This window comes from Bos grunniens, chromosome 21, assembly GCF_055505025.1.
Source record: "Bos grunniens cultivar Pamir isolate PY7600 chromosome 21, Bosgru_T2T1.0, whole genome shotgun sequence".
Taxonomy (NCBI): domain Eukaryota; kingdom Metazoa; phylum Chordata; class Mammalia; order Artiodactyla; family Bovidae; genus Bos; species Bos grunniens.
Genome location: NC_141185.1, coordinates 13,036,852 through 13,051,465, shown reverse-complemented (window position 1 = coordinate 13,051,465; position 14,614 = coordinate 13,036,852). Strand labels below are relative to the sequence as shown.

Sequence of the window (14,614 nt, the reverse complement as noted above, 5' to 3'; positions counted from 1 at the left end):
GTTTCTTCAAGTTTTAGCACTTTACAACAAACTTCAGAAAATTATTTTTATTTGGTTGTCCTGGAATTTTGCCATATTATTTGACATTCAGTGGCTTTTTTTACATCAAGATTTACACATCGTTGAAATAGGAGTGATGGTAGTAGTGGTGGTTGTAATTATAGTAACAACAACTGCTAACATGAGTGCCTACTATGTGCTCGGCATTTTCAAAATGTTTTTGGTGTATCGTTTCATCTGAAAACCATCCAGTAGTATAAGTACACTTGTTTTCCTCATTTTCTAGGTGAAGCGTTTCGGTTATGTACTTTGCTGGAAGTTGCGTAGTAAGAAACAGGCTTTCCAACCCAGGACCGGCTTGACTCCAGAGGCTGGTCTTAACCACTGAGTTCTGCTGCTCAGCCGCACTGATCCTTTTACATCCTTTTTACAGGTTCACCAACAGGATTATTCTGCTCCCATCATGTCCTGGTTTGCTGATCTAGCTGGAAAGGCAGAAGATCTTTTAAACAGAGTTGATCAAGGGGCTGCAACAGCTCTCAGTAGAAAAGAGAACACCAGCAACATCATTTATGGCAAAAATACTGACTATTCTGAACTTCACCAGCAAAATACGGACTTGACTTACCAGACGGGATCTAAAAGTACTTACATTTCCTCAGCAGCTGATAACATTAGAAATCAAAAAGCCACCATCTTAGCTGGGACTGCAAATGTAAAAGTAGGAGCTAGGACTTTGGGGGAGACCTCCTATCCTGTTGAAAATGCATCTGCTCCTAGGCCTTCATCCCAATTTGTTCGAAGAAAAAAGTCAGAACCTGATGATGAGCTTCTGTTTGATTTTCTTAATAGTTCCCAGAAGGAGCCTACTGGGAAAGTGGAAATCAAAAAAGAAAAGGCCAAAACCCCTGTCTTGCAGAGTTCTCGGACATCCAGCGTCAATTCTGTGAACACCAGTGTAACCACCATCAAAGCTGTTGAAGAAAATCCTTCTGGGAGCCAAAGCCATGGTAGTTAATTAGGCCTCTGTTTGTTTTAGAGTTAACCAAACTGGATGTGTTATCATAGCCTAAAATGTTCTGGCGGCATTTGTCATCATCTGGGAGGATGACAGGGGAGGCACCTGTTACCTCCCTGTTGGTAGAAGGGCAGGCTCTCTGAAATGTGTGGCATGAACAAGGGAGACGGCGTGGAACACTGTTAGTCAATACACAGTTACAGTAGGGACTTTTGAATGTTGTCTGTGGGTAACTTTACCCAGAAAATTTTGAAATCTGGGAGAAAACATATAATTTTGGATTTGGAAATGTCTCTAATTCATTTCTCTTTGTATTTGTATTATAAAAATGACAGGAGGCTGTATTTCACTTAGATTCTGGATTGTGAGTTTTTTGGTGTGTTTTTCCCCCTGCCTTCCCTGGAAGTAAAGCGTAAGAAACTGAACTTTGATCCAAGTTGGAGAGTTGAAGGCATTGACCTAGTAGTGAACTAAAAACTTAGAATTCTGGTTTTCAGTTGTTTTATTTGCTACGAAATTACCTCAAAATGTACACCTTCTCATCTGCAAAAATGATATTTACATGATGATTTGGCTAATTTGTATACCTGGGAGACATTTTAAAACAACAATGAACATGATAAGTCCTTGCAGGGATTCTTTATAGAGCTAATAATTCATGGTAGCTTCTTGTGTTCTTAAATGTTAAAGACTCTTACACAGTCTTGGGCTTCCCTTGTAGCTCAGTTGGTAAAGAATCTGCCTGCAATGCAGGAAATCTGGGTTTGACTCCTGGGTTGGGATGATGTCTTGGAGAAGGAAATGGCAACCCACTCCAGTATTCTTGCCTGGAGAATCCTTTGGACAGAGGAGCCTGGCAGTCTGCAGCCCATGGGGTTGCAAGAATTGGATACAACTTAGCAACTAAACCACTACCACACAGTCTTGGCTCTTAAAGAACAAAATGTTTCTTATATTTCAAGACTAAAAAGTGGTAAAGAGATGGGTTTTGGGCTTTCAAGACAGACACATGCACTGGCAGTTGGTTTAAGTACAGTTCCAGTTCCAGTTCAGTTGCTCAGTCATGTCCGACTCTTTGCCACCTCATGAATCGCAGCACGCCAGGCCTCCCTGTCCATCACCAACTCCTGGAGTTCACTCTAACTCACGTCCATCGAGTCAGTGATGCCGTCCAGCCAACTCATCTTCTGTTGTCCCCTTCTCCTCCTGCCCCCAGTCCCTCCCAGCATCAGGGTCTTTTCCAGTGAGTCAACTCTTCGCATGAGGTGGCCAAAGTATTGGAGTTTCAGCCTCAGCATCAGTCCTTCCAATGAACACCCAGGACTGATCTCCTTTAGGATGGACTGAATGGATCTCCTTGCAGTCCAAGGGACTCTCAAGAGTCTTCTCCAACACCACAGTTCAGAAGCATCAATTCTTTTGCCCTCAGCTTTCTTCACAGTCCAACTCTCACATCCATACATAACCACTGGAAAAACCATAGCCTTGACTAGACAGACCTTTGTTGGCAGACTTAAGTACAAGCAGTCCTAAATTTCTTCTCAACTATTTTTTGATTAATTTTACAAATGCTTATTGAGACCCTAATGGGGCAGGATACAGAATTGAATGGGTTATAGTGTATTAGATGAGATGCACTTGTACACAGATAATCTACATGTAGTGTAGTAAATGCAGCAGTTGAGACATGGTCAGAGTATTGTGGATGCATTGTCTTTTTTCTTATTGCTTCAGAGATACTCTATATATGAAGGTATATGACAGTTCTTTCTCCTCCTCCTCCAGTTTTATCGTATGTTTTTCCTCTTTCTATGTCTCAGTGAATAGAAGTTCTTGATATAGGCTATTCTTGAGACTTTTGTACTTCCATATGTATCTTAGAACTTGCCAAGTTCCACAAAAATTCTGTGATCTTTTTGAGAGTCCATCGCTTCTACGTAGATAGTTTGGTGAGAATCAGCATTTTTACAATGTAGAATCTTCTGTTAACATGGTATAATTATTTTTTAGATGTCTTTGATTAAGGTTTTGTTTCTTCCATAAAGGTCTTGCATACTTTTGTTAGTTTTATTCCTGAGTAGTTTATATTTTTTTAAACTCTTATAAATAGTATGCTTTAAATTTTTTACTTTCTGTTGTTGCTATATATCGGTTTATGTAAATATGCACACATGCACGCACTCATACACAGCAACGTAGACACCTCTTAGGCTTCGTATTTTTCTGTACATTCATTTAAATTTTCAGCAACACAATGATATAATCTGTGGATAATGACTTTTCTGCTTACCCATTTTATCTTTTTAAAAAATCTTTTTCTTGCCTTATTACACTGGTGAGTACTTGAAAACCAATTGTGTGTCTTGTTCCTTGTCTTAAAAAGAATGCTTTCACTGTTTCAGTCTGTGTTAGGTTTTTCTTAGGTACTTTTTATCAGGTCAAGGATGTCTTTCTGTATTTCTAGTTTGAGTTTTTATGTTGAATTTTAGCAGTTTTTCCTGTAAGTATTGAGATATCACAATCTTTCTCCTTAATACTGATATGGTATACAGATCAGTTGGTTTATTTTATTTAAACCTAAAACCAAACTTAACTTTCAGTAAATGTTTGCTGAAACTCACTAGTGAAACCATTAGGGTCTGGGCTATTCTTAGTGGAAGATTTGATTATTGATTCAAGTGATTTTCCATTTCTTTTTAAATCTGTTTTTGGTAAGTTACATTTTTTTCCGTAAGAATTTGTCTATTTCATATACTTTGGGGAGGATTATATTTATTTAATTTTAGGAAAATAATGTGGTCACAGCTGAAATTTTAGCTCAGACACTAATCATTTATAGTAACCTTGCAGAAATCAAAGCTTGATCACAAATACTACCTGAGGAATACCAATATCTGGCATTGTGCTAAATGCTTATTTTTTTTAAACAGTGCTAATGAAGTATAACTGATATACAATAAATTACACACTTCTAAAGTGCACAGTTTGATGGGTTTCAGCATCATGTAGATTTAAAAATGTACTGACAATGTAGTTTATAGTGTTTCTCTCAGAAAATCATTTTTTATCATGTCAAGCCTCTCTAGTGTGTTTCTTTTCTGTTTTGTTAATTTCTGATCTTTATTATTGATTTCTGTTTTCTTTAGGTTTATTTTGCTGTTTAATTCTTATGATGGGTGCATAACTCATTAATTCCTTTTTTTCATTTTTAATATAAATATTTAAGGCTATAAGTGTCCTTCTAAATACTGCTTTAGGTATATCTTATAAGACTTGGATATATACTTTATTTCTTTTTAAAATCTTATAAAATTGAAAGTAATTTTTAAAACTCTCATATTTTATTCATTAAAAATATCTTTATTTTGGAGATTTCAAATATATCAAAGTAGAGTTTGATCATTCCTCTCCACCCCCATACAACAGTTTATCCCACGATGATAATCAATAGCTTGTAGCCATTCTGGTTTAATTTATGCCTTCTCATTTTCAATCTCTTTCTTTACCTCTACCTTCCACAAAATTATTTTGAAGTAAATCACAGATCTCATATCATTTCTTCTATAAATATTTTATTAACTCTAAAAATATAAGTTTTAAAATCATTCACACCATTATCACCATAAAAATGTAATAATTCCTTGTATGTGTGTTAGTCGTTCAGTTATGTCTGACTCTTTGTAACCCCATGAACTGTAGCCCACCAGGGTCCTCTGTCCATGAAATACTCCAGGCAAGAATACTGGAGTGGGTTGCCATTCTCTTCTCCAGGGGCTCTTCCTGACCCAGGGATAGAACCCGGGTCTCCTGCATTGCAGGCAGATTCTTTATCATCTTAGCTACCAGGGAAGCCCCAATAATTCCTTAGTATTCTCTAATACCTAGTCAGTATTCAAGTTTCCTCTGTCTCATCATTTTTACATACACTGGAATGTGCAAATCTTAGTTGTATTAATACAAATGGCTATATCTATGGAACTCACACCTTTGTTGTGATAAAGAACATTTCCTTTGCCACAGAGAGTGCCTCATGTCCTTTTCTAGTTAATCTCCCCCCACATCCTGCAAGCACCCACTGTTACCGTTTCTTTCACCTTAGATTACTTTTTGCCTGTTCTGAAACTTTGTATGTTTACCAGCAAAAGGTGATATCATACAGTGTGAATACTTTGTTACCTGACTTCTTTTATTGAACATGTTAGTGAGATTCCCTCATGTTATTGAGTATATAAATATTTTTTTATTGTGTGGTATCTTACTCTAGTATGGATACACCACAATTCATCCACTCATTTTTGGACATTGCAGTAGTTTCCAGTTTTTGGCTTTTGTGTATAAAGGTGGCTGTGAACATTTTTGTCCTTCTCTTTGTGGGAAAGTGTTTTTATTTCTCTTCAGTAAATACTCAGGAGTGGAATTACTGGGTCAGGTGGTAGGCACGTGTTTAATTTAATAAGGAGCTGGGAAAACTTTTCCCGTTTTCCCCCGTCTGTCCTCACACTGCCATCAACAGGCAGAATATGAGTTCCAGTTGGCCATATCTTCACCAGCACTTTGTGTTGTCTTCTTAATTTTAGCCATCTAGCAGGTGTGTATTGGTTCTTGTTGTGGTTTTAATTTGCATGTCCTTGATCACTAAAGATATTGAGAAATTTTTTCATTTAGATATGGTTCATTTTTTAGCACATACTTAATTTTGGGGGAGCAAGTGAAGTGTATTTGCATCATATTTCGTAACAAATTAGAAACAAGATAAATCCAAAACAATGAGTATCTGAATTAAAGAGTATATCTTTGGGTAAGGCAATGTAGTTTCCAGTTTGGTGTGTAACAGATTGTCCTGACCTGTTATTACTCACTGCCTTGAAACCCACAGTTGTTCTTTTATTCCTTTCCATTATTTTTCAGTGTTGAAACTTCATCCTTGTTTTCAAAAATGATTCATAGACAAAAAGGAGACCAAAACCATTTTTACCTAAATCCCAGTGCATAAATTATCTCTGCTTTTCCCTTTCCCAGAACTATATTCTTCTATCTGTTCTTTATCACTATTCATTCATTGTATCCAGACTTTGAGGGTCCTTAGAAATCTAGAGACTCTATGTGTGAGAATGAGATTTCATCAGAGGGAAGTCTCTTAAGAATGTAAGTTGATTTTTTATGGTATTTTAGTGTAGCAGTTAACTTGAACCAGACGATGTTCTACCACAGTAAGCTACCAATGCATATGTGAGGAGTGTTCCAGTGTTACAAAGATGTATTTGCTTTCTTACAGTAGCCTCTCAGGATTCAGATTCTGGCCATGAAGCCCACGAAGATTCTTCAAAGGAAAATGTATTATCAAATGCTGCCTGTACTGACCCCAACCCAGTGCCTAACGATGATGGCAGATCACATGAACTGTCTAACCTTCGCCTGGAGAACCAATTGTTGAGAAATGAAGTTCAGAATTTAAATCAAGAAATGGCCTCATTACTTCAAAGGTCCAAGGAAACTCAAGAAGGTAGAGCCTTATCTAAATTATCCAGGGTTAGGAATGTAGCATTTCCAAAAATATAATAAAAACTTGATTGCATGTAAACTGTTAGAAATGTCCTGGATGAGACTTGTAGAGTAGTATCTCATGGAAATAGAGAGCCCAGATGTGGAAATGCTCCATGTTACCCGCCTGAGACAGAACACTGGTTTATTTGGTCATCCTTTAGAAACCGTGCACAGGAAGGTGTATTAAGACTTGTGAAACTGACTTCAGAAGCTTCACTCTTTCCCAGACGAATTTAGGCAGAGAAATGTTTCCCAGAGACCCTGCACAGTTTGCTTCTGTATTTAAAACAGTGATTTTTTGCTGTCAGGCTTACAATTACAGATGGTGTAAGGGTGTGGAGATCTATATTGCATTGCTCTTTCTGCACCACCAGTTTTCTAGGTTCAAAGCACTTTTTTTTTTTTTTTGGCCACAGTAGTGGAAAGAAACAGATTCCTTTCCAGTGTTTATCTTCAGATTTTTTGTTTCTTTTGATCCTACTAGGGTATACATTGGAGAAGGAAATGGCACCCCACTCCAGTGTTCTTGCCTGGAGAATCAGAGGGATGGGGAGCCTGGTGGGCTGCCGTCTATGGGGTCGCACAGAGTCGGACACGACTAAAGCAACTTAGCAGCAGCAGCAGGATATACATTGTCCACCCTTGATTTGGATTTGCATTCTTTCATATCTATAGCAGAACTCCAAAAATCCACCACTGTTGTAGTCTTGTGAGCTCTCTACTGTCTACTGTTTGGCTTCCAAATGCTTTACAAAAAAAACGTGTAGAAAAGCAGCTAACTTCATGCCCCTTTCCAACCAACTAACTGTAATATAAGATATGAGTATTGGCCTTGAAAAATGGAGATCCCTCTTGGAGCAAAAAATTCAAATATATTTGTAAGCTCCTAATTTTGGCAATAGGTACTAAAGGGATTTAAAGGAGAATCTTTGTGTGCTCTGAGAAAGACATGTTTATTTATATGGAGACATTTCCTTCTTTCTTTTCGTTTCTTTGTTTGTTTTTTAAATAGAATTAAACAAAGCAAGAGCAAGAGTTGAGAAGTGGAATGTTGACCATTCAAAGACTGATCGAATAACTCGAGAACTTCGAGCCCAAGTTGATGACCTGACTGAAGCGGTGGCTGCGAAGGATTCCCAGCTGGCTGTATTGAAAGTGAGACTCCAGGAAGCTGACCAGCTGCTGAATACTCGCACAGAAGCACTGGAAGCCTTACAGAGTGAAAAATCACGGTAGCTAATTCTATTAATAATGAAAAAATGAGCTGGAATATTTATCAGTGTACATAATGATAAACATGGTAGTCATACCATCTTGTGAAATTTTCACTTTGGAAATTTGCAAGAGGGGAAAATGTAGCTTTTGGTTAATGCTGGAAATGTGTGTGATTAAAAATGGATGTATTATTTGAATCTTGAGATGCACTGTTAGCAAATTCTGAATTTTAAAATACTTGAGGTGCAGTGTCATTAATCTTTTGACATACAATAACACGTGGCATGTGCTTGTATTTGGATGCCTAAAAATATAGATTACAGTCCATTAAAAGGGAAAAAGACTTCTCAATGTTTTAGTCAAAACCATCTTTTTGTGTGTGCTAATTTGCTGATGCTCTAAAAATTATTCTACCTTTTCACTTGTATATTGTGGAAATAAGTTATTTCAAGTGATGTATTTTCCTTTAGAATAATACAGGATCACAGTGAGGGTAGTAGCCTGCAGAATCAAGCTTTGCAAACTCTTCAGGAGAGACTGCATGAAGCGGATGCCACTCTGAAGAGAGAACAGGAGAGCTACAAACAGATGCAGGTTAGAATGGGGACAGCAGGGCTCCGTGTTCTTTTTTAATATTTATTTCTATTATTTATTTGGCTGCACTGGGTCTTAGTTGTGACATGTGAGATCTTTAGATGTGGCGTGTGGGATCTAGTTCCGTGACTGGGGATCGAACCTGGGCCCCCTGTATTGGGAGTGCAGAGTCGTAGCTGATGGACCACCAGGGAAGTCCCGTGGCTACTTTATTATTTGAATGAGGAGCAATCACTTTATACCATTCATAGCACATGTACTGTAATAAAATTCTGCTGTGGATTTCAGAAAACTTCGTTTCTGTGACAAAAACTAAGTATTTGGCTGTTTTTCTTGATCCTTGCTAAGTGTATTTACTTTTACATGTTGAACATTTAAAACACTTAGTATTCATTAGATGCATACATCTGTTCATTTAATTTGATTGCGCAACAAGCGTTACCATTGTTTGATTAAAAGCTAATTTGAGGCATCTCATTTATTCTTTTTATTTAAGCTTTTCTGATTCCAAGTTAATCTGATTCTGTAAGAAAAAAATTTTTTTTTGTAAGAGAAAATTGTATATCATATTTATTTAGAATTATACTCTTAAGTGAATTTTTGCATCTAGTTTAGTGATTTTTCAGCTCTGACTCAGACAGTAAAGAATTTGCCTGCAATGCAAGAGACCAAGGTTTGATCCATGTGTTGGGAAGATCCCCTGGAGAAGGAAATGGCAACCCACTCCAGTATTTTTGCCTGGAGAATCCCATGGACAGAGGAACCTGGCAGGCTATAGTCCACGGGGTTACAAAGAGCTGGACATGACTGAGCAACTAACACACACACACACAGCTTTTGAAAATAAGGATAAAATATAAATAATTCTCAGAACTAAATTTAGGCTAGTAAGGCAGACCTTGTGTTCTTTAGAGTGTGCTTTTAAAGTTTCTTATGCTAAAAAATATTACATTGACTAGTTTAGTAGACAGTTTGAAATAAAGGAAAAACGTTAGCCATGATATTAGAGAAGATGTAGCTGTATGCTTGTGTCTTCCCTTTGTTTTCTAATAGACTTTCTAGTTTTCTGTAGACCTTTATTCATTGATCAGTCAGTATCAGATCAGACCTGGTATTCAAGTGATCAGATTCACCTGGGAGACTGATTAAAACCAGATTTCTAAGCCCAGTCTTGGAAATTTCAACTCAGTTGAGCCCGGGGAAGGCCTTGGTTGGCTGTTCTTTTTTTTGGCTATATTTTTAACAGACTTTCTCATTGATTTTGATGTGTTGCCATGTTTGGGAACCACAACCTTAGAGTTCCAGTGCTTCACTTCCTAACAAATGAAGAACTTTTTTTTTTTTTTAACCTCCCTATTTCATGGGCTGAGCTAATAAATCCCATAAGATATCTAAATGGATGGTTGTAAACTCTCTCAAAGCAAAATGATAATAAGTATGATATAAAAATTTACCACAGAGTGAGTTTGCTGCACGCCTTAATAAAATGGAAGTGGAACGTCAGAATTTGGCAGAAGCAGTTACGCTGGCAGAAAGAAAACACTCAGATGAGAAGAAGAGAGTGGATGAGCTACAGCAGCAAGTCAAAGTGCTGAAGTCCAGCTTGGACTCCTCTAAGCAAGAATTAGCTGACTACAAGCAAAAAGCTACTCGAATACTCCAGGTGAGCCTGAGATGCACGTGTGTGAATGTTGAGGCAGGCCAGTTGACGGAGAGGCTCCCTGAAGCTCTTTGTAGATCTTTGAGCTGCTTTGTTCCTTTTGACTAGGTTGGCTTACTTCAGGTGTCTTGTTCTTCTTAGAAATATTATTAAAAAAATGAAATGTTTCCTGCTCCCACCACTTTTTTCCTTTTAAGAAAAAAATTCATCCTTCCACCACCTAGTTCAGGTCTTCAACCTGTCACCTTAATCACCATGATAATATCAGTGTTTGTCTTTAACAGTGGATCTATTCTCCCTCGTTGATTCTCTTTTGAATTTTTCAGAGCAATTGGCCTAGACCTCCTCCCGCTCTCAGATCTCCTCTCCCACCTTTCCACCTTCCCTTTAATTAATTCAAGACTGTAAGTTTCAACTTCTCTTTCCTTTGCCTTTCACATCAGAGGGAAGACATGTCCTTTCATTTTTTACTCCCCTTGGATAATTTTTCTGCCTGTACGTTGATTCCTTCCACCTCATTTAAGCCCATTCTCCATTAAGTCTGTCCTGTGTCTTCCTCTGTGTCTCTGTCTCTGCTGCCTTCTTCTGGCTCCGCTTGCTCAAGAGCATGTGGTTACTCGGTAGAAGAACAAAGACCAGATCTTGAAACCCTAGTTACCTATGGTGGAAGAAACATCGCTTTTGGCCCTTTTGATCACTTTGATCCATTTCTCTGTCCTCCTTTCTTTTAATGCCAAACTTGTCAGAATTAGGGCTTCCCTTTTGGCTCAACTGGTAAAGAATCCACCTACAATGCAGGAGACCCCGGTTTGATTCCTGGGTTGGGATGATCCACTGGAGAAGGGATAGGCTACCCACTCCAGTATTCTTGGGCTTCCCTGGTGTCTCAGCTGGTATAGAATCTGCCTGCAATGTGGGAGACCTGGATTCAGTCCCTGTGTTGGGAAGATCCCCTGGAGAAGGGAACAGCTACCCATTTCAGTATTCTGGCTTGGAGAATTCCATGGACTGTATTTGTATAGTCCATGGGGTCGCAAAGAGTCAGACACGATTGAGTGACTTTCACTTTGTCAGGATTAGTGTTCTGTCTCCTCCATTTTAGAACTATTAACTTTAACTCCTTCGTGTAATTTCTGTCCCCGTTACATTTCTAAAATTGTCTTCTCACAGTCTTTAATGACCTAAATATTTTCTGTCCTCTTACTAGTTTCCATCCACTTTGATTTTGGTAGAATGTTTTGACCCTGTGCACCCTCCTACCTTCTTGAAAGTTGCCTTGTAATTTTACTTGTACGGCCTCAGCTCTGTCTTCTCTTTACTGCTGTTTCTCTTGGGCGCTCTTCTTTTGTCCTCTTTTGCTATTCTTTCTTACTTTGCTGTTTTCTTTCTTACCTTGCTTTGTCGTTTACTCTTGCTTCTATCACTTGATGTGACTTCAGCATGGCTCCAACCCTGACTTCCTACCTGGTTTCTAAATGCCTGCTGTGCTTCTCTACTTGGGATGTGGTATTGCAAACCCCAAATCAGCTTTCCCCTCATTCTCCTGTTTTGGTAAATAATATTGCTGTCTTCCTAGAAAGTGAAGCTTGAAACCATAGTGTCGTTTTGACTTTAGCCCTTGCCTGCTATTGGCTAGGAACACCTTTTTTTTTCTACCTCTATGAAATATCATATCTGTCTCCTTCAAACTCTTCTATATAATTATTTGTATTCAGTTCAGTCGCTCAGTCATGTCAGACTCCTTGCGACCCCATGAATCACAGCACGCCAGGCCTCCCTGTCCATCACCAGCTCCCGGAGTTCACTCAAACTCACGTCCATCGAGTCAGTGATGCCATCCAGCCATCTCATCCTCTGTCGTCCCCTTCTCCTCCTGACCCCAATCCCTTCCAGCATCAGGGTCTTTTCCAATGAGTCAACTCTTCGCATGAGGTGGCCAACGTATTGGAGCTTCAGCTTCAGCATCAGTCCTTCCAATGAACACCCAGGACTGATCTCCTTTAGGATGGACTGGTTGGATCTCCTTGCAGTCCAAGGGACTCTCAAGAGTCTTCTCCAACACCACAGTTCAAAAGCATCAATTCTTCGGCGCTCAGCTTTCTTCACAGTCCAACTTTCACATCCATACATGACCACTGGAAAAACCATAGCCTTGACTAGACGGACCTTTGTTGGCAAAGTAATATCTCTGCTTTTCATAAATGTAATTTGTTAATTTATTTAAAGGGTTCTTAATTGAGCACTTAACTATTCACTTGCACTGTGATAGGTGCTAAGGATACTGAGCTCAAAAGATGTGTCCTCTTTCTTAAGGGAGCATTTGATTTAGTGGGACGACACTGAGGCAATTGATATAATGAAATTATTGATGCAGCACTGTGGGAGCTTGAAGGAAGAAGCCCTTAACAACTGCCTGGAGATGTCAGGGATCACTGGAGATCTGGATGAAGAGAAACTTGAAGGACGAGTAGGGGAACTCGTGATCCGGCAGAGATTTCAGATAGAACAGCCCGTGCCAGAGTAAAGGGGGCCCGAGGGAACATAGTATGTTTAAGGGACTGCACCTGTTCTCTGTTGCTAGAGCAACAAGTGTTAGAGATCAAGAGACAGGAGGGAAGGCCCAAAGACAGCCGATGTCAGATTGTGGAAAACCTTGCATACCAAGCAGAGGAGTTTTGATTTTATCCTATAGGTGATGGTAGGAGGTGAGAGGTGTTAGAGAATTTGAGCAGCATGATGAGATTTGGGTGTAAGAACTGTGGTAGCCATGAAGAGGTGAGGGGAGAGCTGACATCTAGGATGGCATGTAGGATGGTTCCAGGTTTCTGGTTTGAGTGTGCCCCTGAACTCCCAAAGGGAAAACGGGAAGGACAGCAGGTTAGGGTAGAAGATTATGATAAATTATGGTGAGTTTGCAAAGCTGATGTGGCACTGAGGTGACAGTATCAAGAAGGCCATCAGAAATGCAGGTCTGGAGCTCAGTAAAGAGGACTGCTTGTTAGCCACATGGAGGTGTGGAGATATAGACCTAATCCTGTTTGTTATAGAAAATTTGAAAAATGCAGAAAAGCTTGCAGACATCACCTGTAATTCTACCACATAAAAAGGAGAAACTATTTTTGATGGAAGAGAGTTAATATTTAAAGTGAAGGAACCAATGGTCCTTGCTCTACTGGCCTTAGATTATAGCACTTTTTCAACTAGTCTTCCCACCTCAAATCTCTTCTTCCAACTCATCCTTATACTAGGGATCAACAAACCTTTTCTGTAAAGGGTGAAATAGTACATATTGTAGATTTTGAGGGCTGAATGTGGTTTCTGTCACATGTTCTTTGTCTTTACTTTTTTATAATCCTTTGAAAATGTAAAAATCATCCTTAGCTTAGTGGGCTGTACAAAGAAAGGTCACAGGCCAGACCTGGCCCATCAACCATAGTCTGTGAACTGCTGCCTTAAACCACTCCCAGATATGCCCTCCTCAAACACACCTCCGGTCATAGCACTCCCTTATCCACTTTCTGGCAGTTGGTTTTAGACTCCCAAATAAAATTCAAACATTTTAGCCTGTCATCTGAAGGCCCCCCAAAACTGATCCTAACATGCTATCTGACCACATCTCAGAATACTTTCAGGCTCTCATGCTTTTGGGTTTTTATGCTTTGTCCTCTGTTCTCTGTACACCTTTTAAAATCTTATCCTTTTTCCAGGACCAGTATAAGAGCTGTCTTTTTAGTAAACTCTTCTCTTCGCCAGAAGTGGTTTTTCCTGCTCAGAACTCCGCAAGTAATCTTCCTCCATCCAGCCTTCTCGCAGCTTGTGTTTACTGCCTTCTGTTGGATATTTGCCACTTCTCTTTTATTGTTAAGGCAAAGGGTACTATCTGGAGTGAGAGACATTATTTATATCACAGAGAACACTTAGCATAGTGCGAAACCCACTGTAGATTGTCCATGAATATTTGTTGAGTGGAATATAATGGGAGGGAAAAAAGCATAAGAAAGAATGAAGAGAAAGTTTGAGAATACTCTTGTTAATAAGTTTTCGACAGTGACGTGGTCCTGGGGACCACAGTCCAAGAACAGTATACAGCAAGGCTCTGTTTCATTTTTATCCCTATAGATTTAACATTCTGTGGACTTTCTCTGATGAAGAATATAATTGAAATATTCCCATCGTGGTTTAATTGGTGTGTGGTAGATGATATTCAGTGTACAAGCTAATCTCTGCTTTGCTTATTCTTTTTTTTTTTTCTATGACAGTCTAAAGAAAAACTGATTAACAGCTTAAAGGAAGGATCTGGTTTTGAAGGCCTAGATAGCAGTACTGCTAACAGCGTGGAACTAGAGGAACTTCGGCACGAGAAGGAGACGCAGAGGGAGGAAATACAGAAACTGATGGGCCAGATACACCAGCTGAGATCCGAGTTACAGGTGAGAGTCATCGCAGCGCAGCTTCACTGACAGCCGTTTAGCCCCAGGTGTTAGTGGTGTGAGAGGGGACGGATTCTGTGTCTGGGGGGAGGGATTAGTGACATGTGAAACTGTGGGGATATTAGTTATCTGATAGAAGTACCTGAATCGAAA

The 14,614-nt window shown here is 39.2% G+C and overlaps 1 protein-coding gene across 3 annotated transcripts in view; it reads left to right on the top strand.

The window, feature by feature from the left end:
* GOLGA5 (golgin A5) overlaps window positions 1-14,614 on the top strand; it is a 28,513-nt gene that overhangs the window by 1,814 nt on the left and 12,085 nt on the right. The window contains exons 2-7 of one of the 3 annotated variants that reach the window (XM_086363176.1): window positions 434-1,010; window positions 6,297-6,521; window positions 7,575-7,794; window positions 8,248-8,371; window positions 9,831-10,034; window positions 14,291-14,461. In XM_086363176.1, coding sequence (XP_086219302.1) covers window positions 464-1,010; window positions 6,297-6,521; window positions 7,575-7,794; window positions 8,248-8,371; window positions 9,831-10,034; window positions 14,291-14,461 — 1,491 coding nt within the window. In that variant the 5' untranslated portion in view covers window positions 434-463. Of the gene's footprint in view, window positions 1-433; window positions 1,011-6,293; window positions 6,522-7,574; window positions 7,795-8,247; window positions 8,372-9,830; window positions 10,035-14,290; window positions 14,462-14,614 lie in introns of all 3 variants that reach the window. The other 2 variants (XM_086363175.1, XM_086363177.1) reach the window with 2 other exon arrangements.